At 39.5% G+C, this 18,877-nt stretch overlaps 1 protein-coding gene across 1 annotated transcript in view; it reads left to right on the top strand.

Annotated features, from left to right (window-relative positions):
* Positions 1 to 18,877, top strand: part of adgrv1 (adhesion G protein-coupled receptor V1) — a 133,586-nt gene that overhangs the window by 80,036 nt on the left and 34,673 nt on the right. The window contains exons 82-83 of the mRNA XM_088336404.1: positions 3,611 to 3,727; positions 14,752 to 14,930. Of these exons, the coding sequence (XP_088192530.1) occupies positions 3,611 to 3,727; positions 14,752 to 14,930 (296 nt within the window). The remainder of the gene's footprint in view (positions 1 to 3,610; positions 3,728 to 14,751; positions 14,931 to 18,877) is intronic.

Below are 18,877 nucleotides of genomic sequence, written 5' to 3'. Positions count from 1 at the left end.
CACTTGTAAATTATTTTTTTAGGACTCATTCATTGCCATTAATGTCAACAGCCCTTAACTCATTCACTGGCATTGATGGCTAAAAAAGGAAAAATTAAATGGGTCATGCTGAAAAAAACAACAACCTTAAAGTGTGTTTTTTTTGTCAAGAAAAACCCTAAAAATTGGGTCATTTTGTACAAAACAACGTAGAAAATTGGATTAAATCGATCCCAGTCAAATATCAGTATCACATATTTAGTATAAAACAGGGATGTCAAACTCAGTTTAGCTCTGGACCTGATCCAGGTTTTCTGTTCTGAAGCAGACCAGATCAGTAAAAGAATGTCAGCTCCAAAATTTTAGCTTTGTTTATCAGTATTATAATTTATCATTCAGCCTACATTGGTAGCCTACCCTACATATTTTAATAACAAATGGCAAGGGATCTTTTCTAAACACATTTTTTTCAAAAACAATGGAAAAAAACATTTCATGTTCAGCATTGACTGTGTTAAGTGGTTTATTTTAACAGTAGAGTGAATGCAGTTTTACATCTGAACCAACTCACCACGCTATACAAATTCAGCACTGCCCTAGGGCGTCAGGAGAGAGCATTTGGTTTGCATTTATTAAAAAAACAAAAACATAACTTTTGATAGAAATGACCAAGAAAGTTGCTTCTTTTTTTGACATACTGAATTCAGAAATCTATGGCTCCCTGGATTAAGTCATCCAGATCCGGCCGGCAGACCGTATGTTTGACTTGCCTGGTATACACACTTAAATTTGGCCTACTAACCCAACTATGAGTTGGGCCTTGCTGACCTTCGTCTTGCAAGTGACTCGTCCCTCCAGCACATAAACGTCCTTCATGGCTGACAAACAGCAGCCAGTGAGTGGACTAAGAAGGCATGCTGAGAAAAAAGACAAACACAGCAACACAAACTGTGCCAGGGACAAAATACAGCTGAGGAAGTTCACATTACTTTCGGCGTTATTTCAGCCAAGATTTGAAATGACTTCTACGTCATTTCCAGCCCGAGCCGGACGAGAACAAGCGCTTTGAACAAACATGAGGAGAGCCAAACACGGCATCATCTCAGATTTATACTTTTTGACGTATTTTATTGTGAACAAAGCCAATGAGTCAGGGTGCAGGCTGCGGCTGGAACCAGCTAGATCAGACCGGTAGCAGTCATGAGGGAGGAGGTGGTCGTGGGGGGATTTAGAGAAGAGGGGGTTGGTTGTATTGCGGTTGCTGCTAAGGATGGAGAGCAACTCAGTCTGGGCTGCAAGAAATGGATTGAATGGTTGGAGGAGGGGAGCAGAGTAGGTTAAGTGTTTTGCAGGGTGGATGGATGGCCTGGTAGGCAGACAGCTCCGGGTCCCCCCTCGAACCCCCTCCCTGCGTGGGTCAGTGATGTAATGCAGGCCTGTGCTATTTATAGTCACGCTGCTGCACAGCTTCCATAGCGTCAGCACACTCGGCTACAGCGATCTGCAGCGAAAGCTGGCGGTAGAGTGTTGGCTCGGTAACCAAGTGTTGCCTCTGATGGAAAGTGCACTGTGGCTATTTTTTCATCATAATTATAGTTCTTTATAGTACCGGAGAGTGACGTCATGCTCTTCCTTGGGTTTTTTTTTTGTCTGTGTAGCTTTAAAAGGGTGAAAGTAGGAAGACGTCTTGTTTCTAGTACAGTCAAATCGCCAACCCAAAGCCCAATAAAGATGAAACAAGAAAAGATCAGTCAGTTTAGACTTTCACACGATCGCTACCACTCTATTGTAAATGGAATATCCCCATACAATGGATCATGTCAAACAACCTCAATGTAGATAGCCGTATGCCATAAGTTAACCATGAACGTATTAAGTTTACTCCCCACCCTCCAAAGTGAGTTAATTACTAGCAAACCTATCGTTAGCTGGTTAACTCTCGTTACCCGTTGGCCAAGTATTTTACTTGGTATTGGTATACGTTTGAGTATTATTTTTTAGCCACGGTGGTTAACTTATTGGTAGCTACATTGAGTGTCTTAAATTGCTCGAATAATGGGTGACCCTACCACGGGCTTAAAGCCCCCAGACAGCTAAACTCCTCGGATCATTGGGACAGGCAAACTCCTCCACAACAGTGATGTAGCAGGTCACGAAGGAGATTAGAATATCATGAAAAAGTATATTAATATGCTGTAAACCTTAGTCTCCATATTACAATAATAAAAAGTCTGCAATATATCAATTGATTTGTAATGATTCCAAAATGTATGACATTTTAGATTTACACTATAGAAAAGAAAAGTTTATCAAATATTCAAATTTTCTATCTGTAAGTTCAAAAAAACTAGCTGATACAATAAATCAACAGCTTACATTTTTGGCACTGCGATCACAAAATATTTACCTAAATTAAGAAAGAAGAAAACCCCTTGCGCCCCTCCAAACCATCTTACTACTTTTATCCCCGTCTCCTCCTCCCTGTCTCTTAATCCTTTTGTTTTCTTGGTGTTGCTCGATGGTCTGCCACACTACGGGTCTGCATTTCAGACTAATTCTCTGTGCTATGCGAAAATACGTACAGCGTGGATGCTAATGCTCAATGAGAGCGCTACTGCCCCTAATGTACTGGAGGTGCAATTTCACTTTTTATTAAGACAGTATAAAAAAAATTCACGGAGGTAAAACGCGTCCCCTTAAAGCAGGCCCATGGGGAAGCGCCCCATTATTGGAGAACCCCCTGCCTTAATCCAATCCTATTCAAAGTTGTTTGTAACTCGCTTTAATCTTCAAAATATATCAATTCATTGTTTTTATTTTTGGAAACTCCTGCTGGACTGGATCTGCTGCTGCAGGCAAGTTGTCACGTTACACAAGCTGCTCGAAATTGCACCTCCTTGTTTTCTTCTCCGAGTTGCTCAGTAGCCTGAGGGTCTAGACAGGCAGACTCCTCTTCTTGGGGCCTTCACAATAGAGGAGTCCAGCGGGGGACAGTAGATAGGTCCCGATGAACCTTCTACACCTGACACTTTCCCACTCTGATAACCTCCTTGCAGGGAAAGGTCATCATTATCTGACTGTGATTACCTTTCGTGAAGTTCTGTCTAATGATCATGTTGCTAAAAATCGGCCCTTCATTTGTGTTTGCTTATTTAAATTCTATGATAGAGGCTCTTTACGACATAGGAAACACGTGGCAGTGAAGTTGTGGTTGCAGTTCAATTTAGATTCATCCAAGGTCAATTTGTATAATGAGACATGGTTACATATTACACTCCAGCTCCTAATTAGAACTTTGATATAAGATGTAAACGGTTGAGAAGTCTAGGTATCTCCACAGCCTTCCATGGTTACGTGACTTTTGCATAGTCTTCATAAGGGGTGCACAATAATTTTAGTTATTGGACTGTTTACGCCTGCAGGTAAAAAAAAAACTTGATAATTCGTCTCTTGGAGCCACCACATGATATTCAATCAGCCAAATTAACAACTATGTAACTACTACATAATCTTATTGACTCAAACTTAACCAAACTTGTGATAAACTTTCAAGCACCACTCTTGTGATCTTTATGTAAATGTTTACTCCCTTACTCAATGGAGTTCTGATTTGTGTTTTTTGCTCCAACAGATCTGCTTCCTGGTGTCCACTTTCCGAGGAAAGGCATTTTCAGAGGACAGCTGTGCAACCCTGGGACTTTTCTCTCACTACTTCCACCTCAGCCAGTTTTTTTGGATGCTGATACAAGTAAGAGTTGATATCACTTCACATGTCAAATACCTAAATCATATCCTTGTTTTCCATCTACGTTTTGATAATAGTCCCGATCATCAATTGATCATGGCCTTTTTCGTATTTCTTGAAAACTGCAAGCTTTGTTTCATGGTTATCATGATTTTGCTTCTCTATTAAGCATCACTGAACGTGTAGGGACCTATAGCATATAAATATGATACCAAAAAATTAATTATTCTATCACGCTAACTCGCAAAGTCTTTACAAAACACACAAGATTCAGAACTGATTGAAGAGAAAGGCATTGCGGGAGATAGTTTCAGCAATAGTATATCTGCAAACCAAAAGCAGACCAGCATTTAATATAACGTCGACCAAAAGCATATCGACATTTTAGAGGAGTACCTTGGAGAGTCATATGCTTAAACGCTGCAAAGTTTTAACTTTGCAAGTTTTTGGTTACGCGGAATAATTTGTTATTGATGTCCTATTGACCCTTTGCACACATGTGATCTAACCACGTGATGACACCATGACGTAAGGCAGTAAACCGTAGTAAACGTTTATCACCCCCGAGGGTAATGCCAGTAAATGGCAACAAAAGCAATACTATTTAACACCATTGGCAATGACTAGTCAAATTGATATGGTGCGTCTGTCGGATGAGGTGGCTCACCTTGACAGAAAGCACAAAGAACACTATTTACACAAACTGAGCATAGTATTCGCAGGGATAGCTACCAACTCATACCATCATCTTCCTGACATAGCCATACATCCAACGAAATCGTCCAGTTTGCCTGACTTCAGTCCACATGATTTGTACCACTTTATTGTAAATTGAGTATCCCCATACACCAGTGATGATCCAAAAGCTTATATAAGTTCTTATCAGTGTTGTGGCGAAAAATGCATACCCCTCCCGCAAATTGTTTTGGGAATCTAATAGAACATTAGAACATGGGTAATTTGCACCTTTTATATAAATCACTTTTGAGCATATTGAAAATATTTACTTTGGCGAAATGTCGTTTTATCCTCTGTTTGTCTCGCGTTTTGTTTGTTGATAGTTTGTCTGTTCAGCATAATAAGCTGTATGGTAGAGCACATAACAGTTTTCAATACATATGATTTTTTGCCATATTACTGTTAACTCTTGGTTAATCTCAATATAATCAGCTCGTTTACATATCCATCGGTTGGTAAGAAATGTCAACGGTACGACCCTAACGTTAGCGTTTTATGCTAATATGTTTTATTCAGGGTGCCATCAAATCTCAAATCGACTGCTTAAATTGTTTATCATTTATGGACATTTTCAAAAGGCCAATGTGTTTATCCACAGCAGACGTCAGACACACTCAGTTACAGTAACACCAGCTAACTTATTGGTAGCTATATTGAGTGTCTTTGGCGTAATTCTTACATTCTTAACATAAAAACTCAAACGTACCTTGTAAAAAATGCTCGCTGCAAATCCTGGAATACTTCGAGGGCTGATAATCCCTCCCTTTGATTGCAAATAAACATCACCATCTTTTGTCTTCATCAAAAGGCATACGACAAAATCTCAAATTGGGCTTAGAACCAGTGTGCCCTCTAAGCTGCGCGCGTGCGCAATTGCGCACTGCTCGCACATTCTCAGCGCACAAGAAAATCTAGCCAGCGCACAAAAATCAGGGCTCAAAATTACTAATTAAGAAGCGAAGTCAAAGTTACAGTGCATGAAGGTAAACATGCACGGGTTCCCCTGACGTTGTGTCCTAAATGCGGTATTTTGAAGTCGAGTCGAAGTAGAACGAAGTTGAGTAAAGTTAGAGTTTGTCGAGAACCGGCTTCTTTGGCTCGGCTCACTAAAAGGAACCGACTTTTTCGGGTCCTAAATGGCTCTTCAGGTTGTTTTTGCTTCTTTAATCCAACATGACCAAATATTATGTAAAATTATGCACAAAATGACTTAAAGGAAGTGGGGAATAGAACAAAAAAGAAAAAAAATACCAAAATGAAAAAGTAGTGAAAAGCTGAGAAAAAAAGAAACAAAAGGAAGAGAAAAAAAGAAGGAAAAATTTAGAAAAAAAGACGGAAAAAAACAAAAGAAAGAAATGTAGGAAAAAAGTAAATAGAGAACAAAAAGAAAAAAGTAACAGCTTGTAAAAAATAAACACAATGAGATTTTTTTCAAAGGAATTCAAAAAAAAGTAGAGAAAAACCACAGTTAAAAGAAGAAAAAGTTTGTGTTGCATCCAAATAATTTCCAATTATATCAAGTGAATTTTGTTTCCAACATTGTACTTCCACTAAAAATGTGATTAAGTACAGTTCTGTATTTTACAACCGACTAAATAAGCCCCCAAAAATGTTAATATTATGCGACAAAATATATCAGGGAATAAAAAGAAATGGAAATCTTGTGAAAGAATTGTAAGAACAAACGTCGTTTAGAGAAAAATAATTTGGCATTGCCGGAAACTCAGCAAAATGTAACTTGATGTCAAGTTTTGATAATTAATTATCTTGCCACACTTGGGATTATGGTTGCTCATTGTCGTTTCAAGCGTTGCTCACCGACTTTGTGTGAACGCTCAGACCCGTGGAAAATTAGAGGGAACATTGCTTGGAACCCTGCCGGCACAGCAATAAATAACAATCGTAAAAATTATATTCTTCAGTCCGGTTATTCATATTTGTTTCAACGCAAATGTCCATTCAAGGGCTGACAGCTGGGGTGCTTTCTGCTGTCCATCATGGCTCTTATTCTGCCAGGAAAGGCAGAGTGTCATCACATGCATAGGGTCCATCGTAGGGAAAATGCTGTAAAAAGGGACCAACGTGTCTTTTCTAATTCCAAATCGTTATAGAAAAATGCCATAAAGTGTGGTACACAGCAATCCAGTACAATACAGTAGTTGATTCTTAATTTCCCCACTGAACAAAAAAAGAGTTTTGATTTTCTATTTACATGCAGCATTCCTGATTCACAAGTAGTCTGCTGCAGACTCAGCATGTTTTCTCTCTTTTTCATTTTAAGTCGTCTGGACTGGGACCACTCAGAAACACCCCAGGCAAGCAGGTCTTACCCCTTACGCTCGACCCGTTTTCTGACCCCTGCAGGTCTTTTTATTGTTGTTGCGTAACGGCCAGATTCATGCATGACTCTAGATCCTTCCAGAAAACTGAAAACAATTCAGTTTTTTGCTGGATGGTCAAACATTTTTATTTGTTACGTGCTGTCTGTTATTTTTTTTTTTTAATCCCTTAAAATCTAAAGTACCCAAAATGATTAAGTCAATTCAAGTCAAGTCATGTTTATTTGTGACGCCCTCAATCACAAAGAGTCTCAAAGGGCTGCATAGACCACATATTATTGCAAACCACAGACTATTATTACACCATCCCCTGATCTAAAACCCACATGAGGGCAAGGAAAAACTCAAAAACCTCAACATGAGCAAAATGAAGAAACCTTGAGAAGGGACATGAGGTAATCCGCCTTCCAGGGTGACCAGACTGCAATGGATGTTGCAATAACAAATAATACACAGCTATTGTCAACATGAAATATTTGTTATTTACTGTATATGCTATAGAATAGAAGTGTGCTTTAAGCCTAGATTTAAACAGTTCCACTGAGGTTGCAGATCGAATCTCAGGGGGAAGAGCATTCCACAGGATTGGGGCCGAATGGAGAACGCTCTCGAACCGGAATATAGGGCACAATTAAATCTGAAAGATATGAGTGAGCAAGTCCATGCATGATTTTTGTATACCACCAACAGAACTTTAAAATCGTGATTCAGCAGATTTTTTTCTAATTTTAAGTATATTTTTTATCGTTTTGTATTTTCTCATTTCTTAAGAAATAACAATAAAATATTTTTAAAATCATTTGGCTGATTTTGAGAAATATTTTCTACCTCCACAGAAAAAAAAATACCAAAACAGTGCCCCCTTTGGTAGATAAGATATTTTACTTTTATCTTATGTATACATGTGTTTTTCTTTTTGGACAAAAAGTTTAGATAGCTTCAAAAAATTACGCCAACAATTCTCACGATGAGGTAAGATTTTATTTTTGGGAAGTGCACTATAAGATCACTTTAGTCTTTTCTAAAGAACATGGTCAAGTATTATCTGAAAGTAAAGGAATTCATGACCTTGACCCAAAAAGTTGAAGATCGGCCCATTATTTTTCTAGGCCCACTTTCAAAATGATTCACGTAAAAACTTGATCTGTTCTCTTATTGGCCTTAAGTATAAAAGTCTCTTACTAAAGATATTTTACCTTTTTTAGAGACAATATAAGAAAAATAACCCTTAAAGTGAGCATAATTATCCTATCTAGTGCAGGTTGGATAATTTTGCTTATTTTACCAGGGTTTCAATTAAATATTCATAAACTAAATGATTCTACCATTGTCTAAATAAAGAAATAAATATTTTTACTACCCTAATCTCTTGCTTTGTACTTTGCTGTTTAAGTGCATCGCAGGTTGAACTTATTCCGCAATCCATTATCCACCATTATCTGCAGTGCTCATCCTCAGTAGGGCCACGGGGATGCTGGAGCCACCCTGAACTGGTTGCCAGCCAGTCGCAAGGCGCACAGAGACAGAACACTCACTCGCCCATTCACACCTAGGGACAATTTGGACCGGCCAATTAACCTGGCATGCATGTTTTTTGGAATGTGGCAGTGCCCGAGGGAAACCCACCCACGCCTGTGGAGTACATGCAAACTCCGCACAGGAACGCCGGTCACTGGGTTTGAACCCATGACCTCAGAACTGACCCACGGACGCGCCAACCACTCAGACGCTGTGCCGCCCGCAATCCATTATCCTTGATCGCAATTGCTGCTAATGGGGACCAGGAGATCGCACTTTTGTCGGGCCTGGGGGGTCTTTTTTGGGCCAGTTTTTCTCGTAAAATGAAGTGCACTTGTGCTACCGCCTTCAATATTCCCAAGTCCCATATTGCTGAGAGCTGCCGCCAACTGTCGATTGATAATGGTTATGCAGTTTAGCGAGTGTAGAATTCGTGTGTTTGTATTTCTTGATAAACGCACGCTTTATGTCCATGGTTATCATGTTTTTGCTTCTCCCTTAAGCGTCTGCAAGCCTTGGACCCCTCGCCAATAAATACAGTACAAACAAAATACAGTATTACATCATTGATGCACGTTTTTTATGAGGCACTCGAGATTCCGAACTGAAAGAAACAAAAATTATGTGAGGTAATTCAGCCAATACGATATAGGCATTTTTATGATGACTTTAACCATTAACAGACGAGTTTTATTGTGTGACTTTGACCATTAATAGACTTAACTTGTCATAGGCATGAACACAAAGACGTTTTAACTTTTAGTTTTTGGGCACACAAAAATATTTGTCGTTTATGTTGTATAGTTGGGAAAAGGTTATATAGAGTGGCCGAAAAAAACAACTTATTCTTCACTGTAAAACGAAAACATCGTAAGGCAGTGATACGTTTATTCTATTTTTAGTTTGGGACAAATGCAAAGAAGATTTTTTGGGATACCAGTTTCTTATTTTGACTTTCTTTGTTTTTTTTACTACTACATCATTGTCGTTCTCGGCCAATCACTTTTCCTTTATTTGATTTCCACACCTTTTAGGGGTGTTTTTTTTTTGTAACCCTGAATATTTATTAATAAGAGGGGTCTCGGAGGAGGGCTTTAAGATGGGATGGAATTCTATTATTTGAAAAATCCTCTCTCAGTCCTTCTTGCAAGTTCAAAACCCATTGATGCCTAGAGCAGAAGTAAATGGAAGGAGACCAAGAGGAAGGCCGTGATTGACGTGGATAGATGGTGTTATGTTGGGGCGGCAGTAGCTCAGGAGGTAGAGCGATCGTTTTAAGATTAAGGGATCCCAGTGCAAATCCCGGCTTGTCCGTGTTACATGCCGAAGTGTCCTTGGGTAAGACACTGAAACCCCAATACCCCCAATAAGCAGGTTAGCGCCTTACATGGCTGCACAGATCACGGCCGCTATTGGGAAATGTGAAGTACAATGTAAAGCGCTTTGGGAAGTCATTGACTTGAAAAGCGCTATATAAATGCAGATCATTTCATTTCATGACTCCACTGCAGGGGTCTAAATATAGTGGAAGCTAGAGCTCTTGTTGGTGGTAGGAATGAGTGGAGAGGTGTTATAAAAGGATAGTGGGATGTGTAGACACGTTCTAAGGGATGGGCAGGGCACCTGTATGATGTGGCAGGGGTAAACCAGTGAAAGCTGTCGGGCCCTGCTGTTGAAAAGGAGGGAGTTTTGTCACCCTGACCGGAGTGACATTGCCGCTTTCTTGTGTCTCGTTTCATCCAAAGGGATGAAAGCATGACCAACTTAGGTGCCGAGGTGCCTAACTTGTTTGGGTTTTTGGGAGATAGATAGATAGATAGATAGATAGATAGATAGATAGATAGATAGATAGATAGATAGATAGATAGATAGATAGATAGATAGATAGATAGATAGATAGATAGATAGATAGATAGATAGATAGATAGATAGATAGATAGATAGATAGATAGATAGATAGATAGATAGATAGATAGATAGATAGATAGATAAATAGACTAAAGTGTAAACTTTACCTGCGAGATCGCGGTATCACGAACTTTTATGCACTTAAAATGAGGCAAATGTTCTGTCAATTGGATAATAATTTATTTTTTGCAGCGTGCACTTACATACAGACAGTACAACAGTGGCGACAGTCCAACTCGCCAAGTCCAGACGTAATCTCACAAGCTTGCAATTAAGAGCCTTCAATGTATCCCAGGCACTCTGATCGTAATTGATGGCTGTCATCAGATCTGTTTGTCCTCCCAAAAGACTTTCTATTGATCTTGTTGATGTCTCACAACTCCTATCAGACAGACACTCACAGCCCAGCTCCTGATATTAACAGGCACCAGCAAGCCATACCACAAGGAAATCAATACATGCAGTATTAATGGAGAAAATAGAGGTGTTTATTCATGCACATCTGCCGAAAGGCAAGCAATATCTGGACCGGATTGTTGCTGGCTCGGCGATAACTAGGCGGGGTTCGATGCAGCGGCTTTTAGGCTGGCCTCGTATTATTACATAACTGCTGTTTTTATAACACTATCGAAAACGTTAGCTTGCACTTTCTGGTCTCTCTGCCACACAAACACTACAGTGTTTTGCCTTCATGTGCCGCCGACAGGGCGTGACGCGCATGTCCAGTCAGTGACCCGGGAGTTAGTCATCTGAAAAGTCGAGGCAATAACAAGTGGTAATTTAACCTTAAGATAACAGCTTCATGCTACGCTGGCTAGTAATAAAGAAAATAGTGTCATTGCTGGGGTGGCCCCTCGTGTATCGGAGCTGGTGATGATATAGATTATCCAGGCCAAAACATAGCTCATGTTGCGTTAGCAATACAATTATATAACAATTATATTACACAACTTGAGGCTCCCTTTGAAGAAACTAAACATCTTACTACTTTGGAAGCCCAAATGATGATTTGGTCTGATGGTTCAGGAATCTGGTACTTGTCATCTTTGATTGTTTTCCCCACTGTCTCCTTCTCTAGCCACTTATAGGTTATGGCTTGATGCTAGCTGCTAATTTGATTATTAGCTGCTTCTGCTTTGTCCTTTAGTGTCCCTCTCCTTTTACGGCTGGTCAAATTTTGTGATTTGAGATTCATCGTTTTTTTTAAACTGTTACCTTCTTCAGCCACTCAATGTTAGCCACTTGGATGAAGGCTATAGCTCACCGCTAACCGCTCTTTTTATTTTTAGCTGCTCATGCTTTGTTCTGCAGTGTCACCCGCCTTCCACAGCTAGTCATGCAAGCGAACGTTGCTGTGTTCTGTTATTCAGGGACCCGACGCTTGATATGAATTATTCTTTGTTCTTCCAATATTTGAATGTTCTGTTTAGTATTTTTTTTTTCCACCAAACGTTTTTTTTTCTTCCAATTTTTACATTTAAAGTTAGACACCTACACCTGCTTTCTTCCAGCTCTTTCGCTCTTTTTAGCCGTTTTAGGTTTATCCACCTCTCTGTCTTCAGATGTCTTTTGCCAGCTAGCGGAGATTCATTCTTGTTCACGCAAAAAATATTTAAGCTTCCAGATTTCACCAAGTGGTGTCCTTCAAGCTTCCGTAGTGTGTCTTCTTCGAATCCTGGTGGGGAATTTATACACACTGTAACTTCAAGAATCAAATTCTTATTTGCAACTTTTTTTGCATATGCTATTTTGTTCCTGTTTTTAATACATATCGGTTTTAAAATATTTGCAAACTGTAAACTTTGCTTTAATTGTGTATTATAAAACCTTAAAGGCAGAAAAAAACTGGCCATAATATTTTCCTTTGGCACATTCTATCACTTTCCTCAGACACAACTATCAAGTTCTGAACACACTCGAGGAGCAAACCACAGGAAAAAACACCCCCTTCTCCATGCCCGCCTTGTGACTTTGACCTTCGCTATCTACAGTTAGCGAGTTCACCTCAAAGGCAACACGCTCCATTTATTGTGACTCGACAGCTCCCGCCAGCTCACTTCCAAGGCAAAGGCCGACATTTCCCGATTGTTTCCTTGACACGAACTCGTTACGCAAGCCCGCCGTGGTCTTGAGCGTCCAAGATACCATTAAACAATGCGGACGTGATAATGAGAGAGCAAAGGTTGACTGAGGAACAGGTCATCGTCCCGTAACCTCCTGATGCATTAGTGCTGTGTTTGCAAATGAGTTCTCAGGCTTCATCTCTATCGTCGGCTTTATAGGTGTTGTATAAAGGTTCATTACTCCGAACAAAGAGCGGGACGGTTTTTGTGTCCTTCCTGATTACATAATGAGATCCTAATGCAAATTTTATCGCATTGGCACTGCTCAGTTTTATTATACAGGGATCCCTTGTTTATCGGGGTGGTTAGTTTCCAAAAGGAACCTGTGATGGGTGAAATCCGTGAAGTAGAAAACAATTTTTATTTTATCTTTTCCAATTATTATACAATTAGATACCCTACAATGCATTGAAATCAAACAGACAAAACCTTTGTCTAACAAGAAAAAGTATTATAAACTGTAAAGATTTGTTTATTTATTTATGACCAATATTTACTATCTTCGGAACTGTTAAGCCAATCAGAATGCACAACACAATGCAAACCCATGCAGTAGCTAAACTGAAAAGTAAGCCATGTTCTAGAGCAGGGGTCGGGAACCTATGGCTCGCGAGCCATATATGGCTCTTTCTATGAATATCTATGGCTCAGAGACAAATTTGATTGCATGCAAAATTTCTCCATCCTATTCGAAACTTGAGTAGTTCGTCCTATTCAGGTACACGCAAAGCCAATCCAGAACTAAGTCTCATGGCGTTACTTCGCAGTATATATAGGGCACGTTTTTCACTACAATTTACAGTCAAGGTGGCACACAAAAAAGGTGGGAAAAAAACTCGTTTTGGCTGTACAACGCTAAAGAATCCTTTATATAAAAGTTCACTATATAATCTGTGTTCAGTGTTCAGATACCTTATGATGAATCCACAGAACACACTGTAAATACGCCAAAACACCGGAAGAGAACTTAGTCTTTTGATTGGGTGAGTGGGAGGGATGGGTGGAGCCATGCAAAAAGCGCAAGCACTCCCTCCCATCTCTCGCCCTACGCCATCTGCGCCAAAAGTGAGCTCATCAGGCTCCCTATTTGCAGAATGTTGTGACGTTTTTACACAATAACTGCTTGCATCTGGTTTTGAAACCAATATGTATGAAAAAAAAAGGGTCAAAAGGAGTTTAACCGATCTTGAGTAATTGCAAGAAAGAGACAAGTTTAAAGTGGTATGTTTGTTGATTTTGGGACAGGGGCTCTGGCATTATTCTCTTTTCATAATTTTTATCAAATCATCAAAAATAAATGTGCTGAAGACTAAGCTTTTGTCTGGGGTGCGGGTTTAGCAATTTTGTAAATTTGTCTCATAATATATGGTGTGGCTCTTTCCCAAAATAAAATTAATATTTTTTGCTTTTATGGCTCTTTGAGTCAAAAAGGTTCCCGACCCCTGTTCTAGAGTCTAGAATCTAGACTGTATGTCGTTATATCTTGTTTTTGAGAATCATAAACAATATATCATCCTTAAACCCCCTTTTGGTATTATACATGTACATAAATCACGATACACTTTTACTATAGTGACCCCAAATGGTGTAAAAAAAAAAATAATTCCTTTGAATAAGACACCTTTGACTCAAATAACAGGCAAAAACACATAATTTTTTTCAAAGACTGTTACATTTAGACATTTATCTAACTATCTATCGATCTATCTACCAGGGTCATATCCCTCAAGAGGGTTGACCGACAGCAAGACAAACACATACAATATAATATAGGGAAAAAAACGGGAAAAAAAAAACACACACACACATTTTTGGACCATGGCCAACCCAATTGCCCAAACACCCAAACAATTTAGGCACCTCGGCACCTAAGTTGGTCATGCTTTCGTCTCTCCAGATGAAACGGGACACCAGAAAGCGGCCATGTCACTCAGGTCAGGGTGACACAACACACTCTTTTGTTCAACAGCAGGGCCCGACAGCTTTCACTGGTTTACCCCTGCCGCATCATACAGGTGCCCAGCCCATACTTAAGAACGCGTCCACAATCCCACTATCCTTTCACAACACCTCTCCACTCCTTTATATCACCAACAAGAGCTCTAGCTTCCATTATATTTAGACCTCTTTCCTGCAGTGCACTCATAACACCATCCATCCACGTTACTTTATTGTACTTAAAATGCTTCCAAGTGTATGGACAAAAGTTTGGTATTTTCCAGTAATATATGAAATTCATAAAATTGTGATCTATGGTTTTTATTATGAAAATAATGCTCACACCTGTTTCTAAATCGGCAATGTATGGCCCAAAATGTATAAAAATATTTGAGAGTTTTATCATTCTCATTCGGCATACAATATATTCATTACTGTGATTTTTCTTCTCTCGTGTCCCCAGGCTGTAAATTTCTGGCAGGTACTTGTAATGAATGATGAGCACACCGATCGCCGATACCTGCTGTACTTCCTTCTGGGCTGGGGTCTTCCAGCTCTGGTCATCATCATCCTGGTGGTGGTCCTGCTGGGGGGCTTTGACTGGAACATCCACGCCGTCTACGGCTTACTGCAAGGGGACGTGTAAGTGTGACAGAGTTTACAGTTTTTCTCAATTTTCGTAGTTAATCTATTTTATACCAACCATTATTAAGTGAATTTCTGCCAAGTAGGATGGTATGAAGCGTAACACAATCTGATTTTCTCATACAGGGTACATACATACAGAGATGAATGATATGCATGAATTTTTAGGGAAATGTCCTTTTTATTTTCTGTCTCCACAGAGAAAATGAAACAGGTGTTCATATATAGTGCAACTCCACACTTGGGAAAAGCCACGTACAAGCCATTGAGACTGTGGGCTTGAAGTCCAGAGACTAATGATTCGAAGGATTTCTTTCTAACATTTCCCTTTTATTTTCTGTCCCAGTGGAGAAAATTCCACAGTTGTAATCATCCATATTTAGTGTAAAGAGAAGCTTCTGGCAAGCCTTGTTCTGTGGACTTGAAGCATAGAGACAAATTATCTGAATAATTTCTCAGTGACATTTCCATTTTATTTTCTGCCATCACGGCGAAAATGCTTCAGTGGTATCTGTCCATATACAGTGTAAGTCCAAACTACTAGCAAGCCACACACAAGCTTTTGAGACTGGACTCAAAATTCAGAGACTAATGATAGAAATGATTACTTTGTGACATTTTCATTTTATTATCTGCCCCCACCGATTTATCCATCCATATATAGTGTAAGTACATTCTTCTGGCAAGCCATGTACATGAACAAATTAGACAGGACAAAGCAATGGCGCACAATTTTGAAGAAAACAAGCATGGTACTTTTGTGATTATGGTGATAGAAATATGAAAAGATTCTTTATTCTATGACAAAAGTTAAAATCGGAAATATCATCTGTTTGCATTAAGACGTTGCTTGTGTTTCCACCCTCCCCGATCGGATTTCTCTCAAACGCCATGTAAAAGGGGATTAGTTATTGGTATGTCACTCGGAATGTAAACAATTCATCCGAAATGCTACAATTGGTGCCCAGGTAACAAAAGGCAGTTCTCTGATTGGTTCGTGTGCAAAGGTGCTTGTAAACTGATGCCATTATTCCAGAATGTATTTATGTAACCGTGGGACTTATTAATTGAAAAAAGTCTGCAATGCATTGAGGACTCACGGTTCACGGATTCCTTAAACCACACGGTCGTAGTGGCACCACTTCCTGTGGTGTGTCTCGGGCAAGTACATACTGGCGCCGCTCGTCTTCTCTCCAGGCCAGGTTTTTTTTTTAGGGGGTAGGAGTTTCCTCACCCACATGAAACAGATAGTACTGGTTCCTATGTTTACCAGTAGCAAAATAAGCCTCCTAATCTGACTCAGATACAGTATCCTCTTCATCTGGTCGCCATTGTTTTTAGTTGTAAAGCGTCATCCCGCTCTTCACAGATGAGTTGGACCTCGGCAATAACAGGCAGTGGCGTTTGTGCGACAATACTGATACTAGATCTTAAATCACTAGGAAAAAATATTTAGTTCCGAAAGTTTGAGTATCACTGTAAAATATAAGCATAAAGGATTTTTGCTTTGGAGGGGTGTAGCCTAGTGTGTGATGTCTGGGCCTGTTGTCTTTTAGGCAACTAAGACTAGGTTCACACTGCAGGGAAATCAGATTTATTTGCACAGACGCGACCTGTATCCGATCTGTTGAACAGCACACATCCAATTTTTTTTACACCAGACCCAGGCCACTTTTATTTGTGGTCCAAAATCAGATACATATCCAATCTTTTGGAATTCGACTTCTGTGTGTGGCAGGCGTCACTATTCTGCTTTCAACTGGGCGGGATGAAGTGGAGAATTCAGCAACCACGGCAGACGAAAACACGTAGTGTCATGATTCCACACATTCATCTTATTTTTTTAACGGAACGACCAACATCCGATCACAAACAACTAGATTCCTAACATGTTGCTCGACGTCACTGTCGTGAACAATAGTGGCGCTCGTTGATAAAGCGATACTATCCTTTAGTGGTAGTTGAAAATACTGAAATATAAATCACACCACACAGACAGCATTAAATGGGGAGAAAGTAAGGTTTAGATTTAATTACTATTTGGAGTACAATGCTCAGCTGTTAGCATCCTTTAGAACTTCAGCAAACATCAGGGCATTGCGTGTGACGTCACGTGTCCTCTTCTGCGCATGCAGACCAGTTTTGGCTTTCGCACAGGAGATAAAATGGCATACATGTCGCATTTAGTTGGAAATGTCAACGATCTCACAAAAACATCTAATTCCACCCCAAAAAATCGGAATTGATTATTAAGCTTAAAGCTACACTATCAAATGCTAACAATCAATGCAAAGCTCCACAAACACTATTAATACAGTTATACAACTTACTATGTAGGTTTTTGCATATTCTTTGTGTAAACACACATTTCTTTTACTACACTCTGGTGTCCAAGATGCATACAAGAATAGGGGGAATATAGTCTTTATTGTCATTGATAACAATTCAGCATATTTACAACCAGATCATATGTTGCACTCTAAGATAAACATGTAATAAAATTAAAATAAGATAAAAAGAAGAATTCGAGAATATGTGGATGGATAGGCAATATGTATAAACAAACCACAAAATGCAGAGGGAATACTGTATTTTCAAGTGACGCAACCTGAAAGTCAACACCTGATCTGGTGACATCATGTGAGGTGACGGCTGGACCAATCGAATTAAAGCACAGAAAAGTGAGTCAAGTCATTTGCAAGAAACTTAAGTTTACGGCCGGAAACTCCCACCAGGCCAAACAAATCCGAAAAACAACCATGTGGAGCTATAAATAAACCGCTTAGTTTCTGTAAGTAGAAAGAACGTTTATCCTGAAAAACAGACAAATGAGCTCACTTGGCATGGTATTCCCACCTGCAAATACAATGCATAATGTAACATTTACACAAGAGGTCGTTTTGATACACGAGTTAGGTTCCAAACCTGAAAATGACTTCTAAAATTAGCCAAGGTGTGGCTGTTTTGCTTAGGACCGAGTGTTAGCGCCAGCTTGTGTGGGTGGGTAAGACACTGGGCGCATAGATGGTGAGATTTGCGGATACAGAGGCGTATTCAGCGTGGTCAGAAAAGTAAACCCAGCCTTCCTCTTTTGCGGGGAAAGAGGCGGCATTCATTAGAATTGCTCCAACCAGCAATACTGTAATGCTAATACCGTGTCCCTTCATCTGAGGAAGCAACATTAGGTATACCTGACACTCCCATTTCAGGTTTGCTGTCAAAGGAATAATTAAACCAAAAAAACAAACCATTTTTAGTAGTGGCTATTAACTCATTCAATGCCAGAAGCCTCTCGCAAATGGGAAGAGATGGTGCTACCCAAATGGGTGCCATCTTTTAAATTTAGATCTGTAGTTATATTCACTTATTGCACAAACGTGACCCGACCACGTGACTACCATAACAGACGGTAGTAGGCCGCAGTTATTAGTAGACAACAACAACAAAAAAGCTATAGTCTTCAACACCATTGGCAATGATTAGTCAAGCGAATATTGTGCAGCTGTGAGATGAGGTGGCTCACTTAATGGAAAGCACAAAAAGTGACTGAGGATAGCATTAACAATGCTAACTACTACCCTATACAGTCTTCCTCCTGACATATTCACACATTTAAACAAATCGTCCAGGCTGCCTGACTTGAGTCCACACCCCCAAAAAAAATAAACAATGTATACTAATAAATATACTATAAAGAAAGAAACATCACATTAAATATAAAAAAATATCTGATATGACTGCATAAAAAACATTGATTTAATCATTTAACGTCACACTGATAAAATGTTACATTAGCATATGAAATAAATATAGTTTTTTTTACTTTGCTCTGTAGTTAACTCGCTAATGTACTCATACGAATAGTAATTCAAATGTCCCAAATGATTTGATAAGCAAGATAACATAATTTCACTCATTTCAGAAAAACTTTCATCCCTCCTGAC

The sequence above is a fragment of the Urocampus carinirostris genome, chromosome 5, assembly GCF_059441175.1.
Source record: "Urocampus carinirostris isolate Australia breed hairy pipefish chromosome 5, RoL_Ucar_1.0, whole genome shotgun sequence".
NCBI classification, from domain to species: Eukaryota; Metazoa; Chordata; class Actinopteri; order Syngnathiformes; family Syngnathidae; genus Urocampus; species Urocampus carinirostris.
This window is presented reverse-complemented; position numbering and strand designations above follow the sequence as displayed.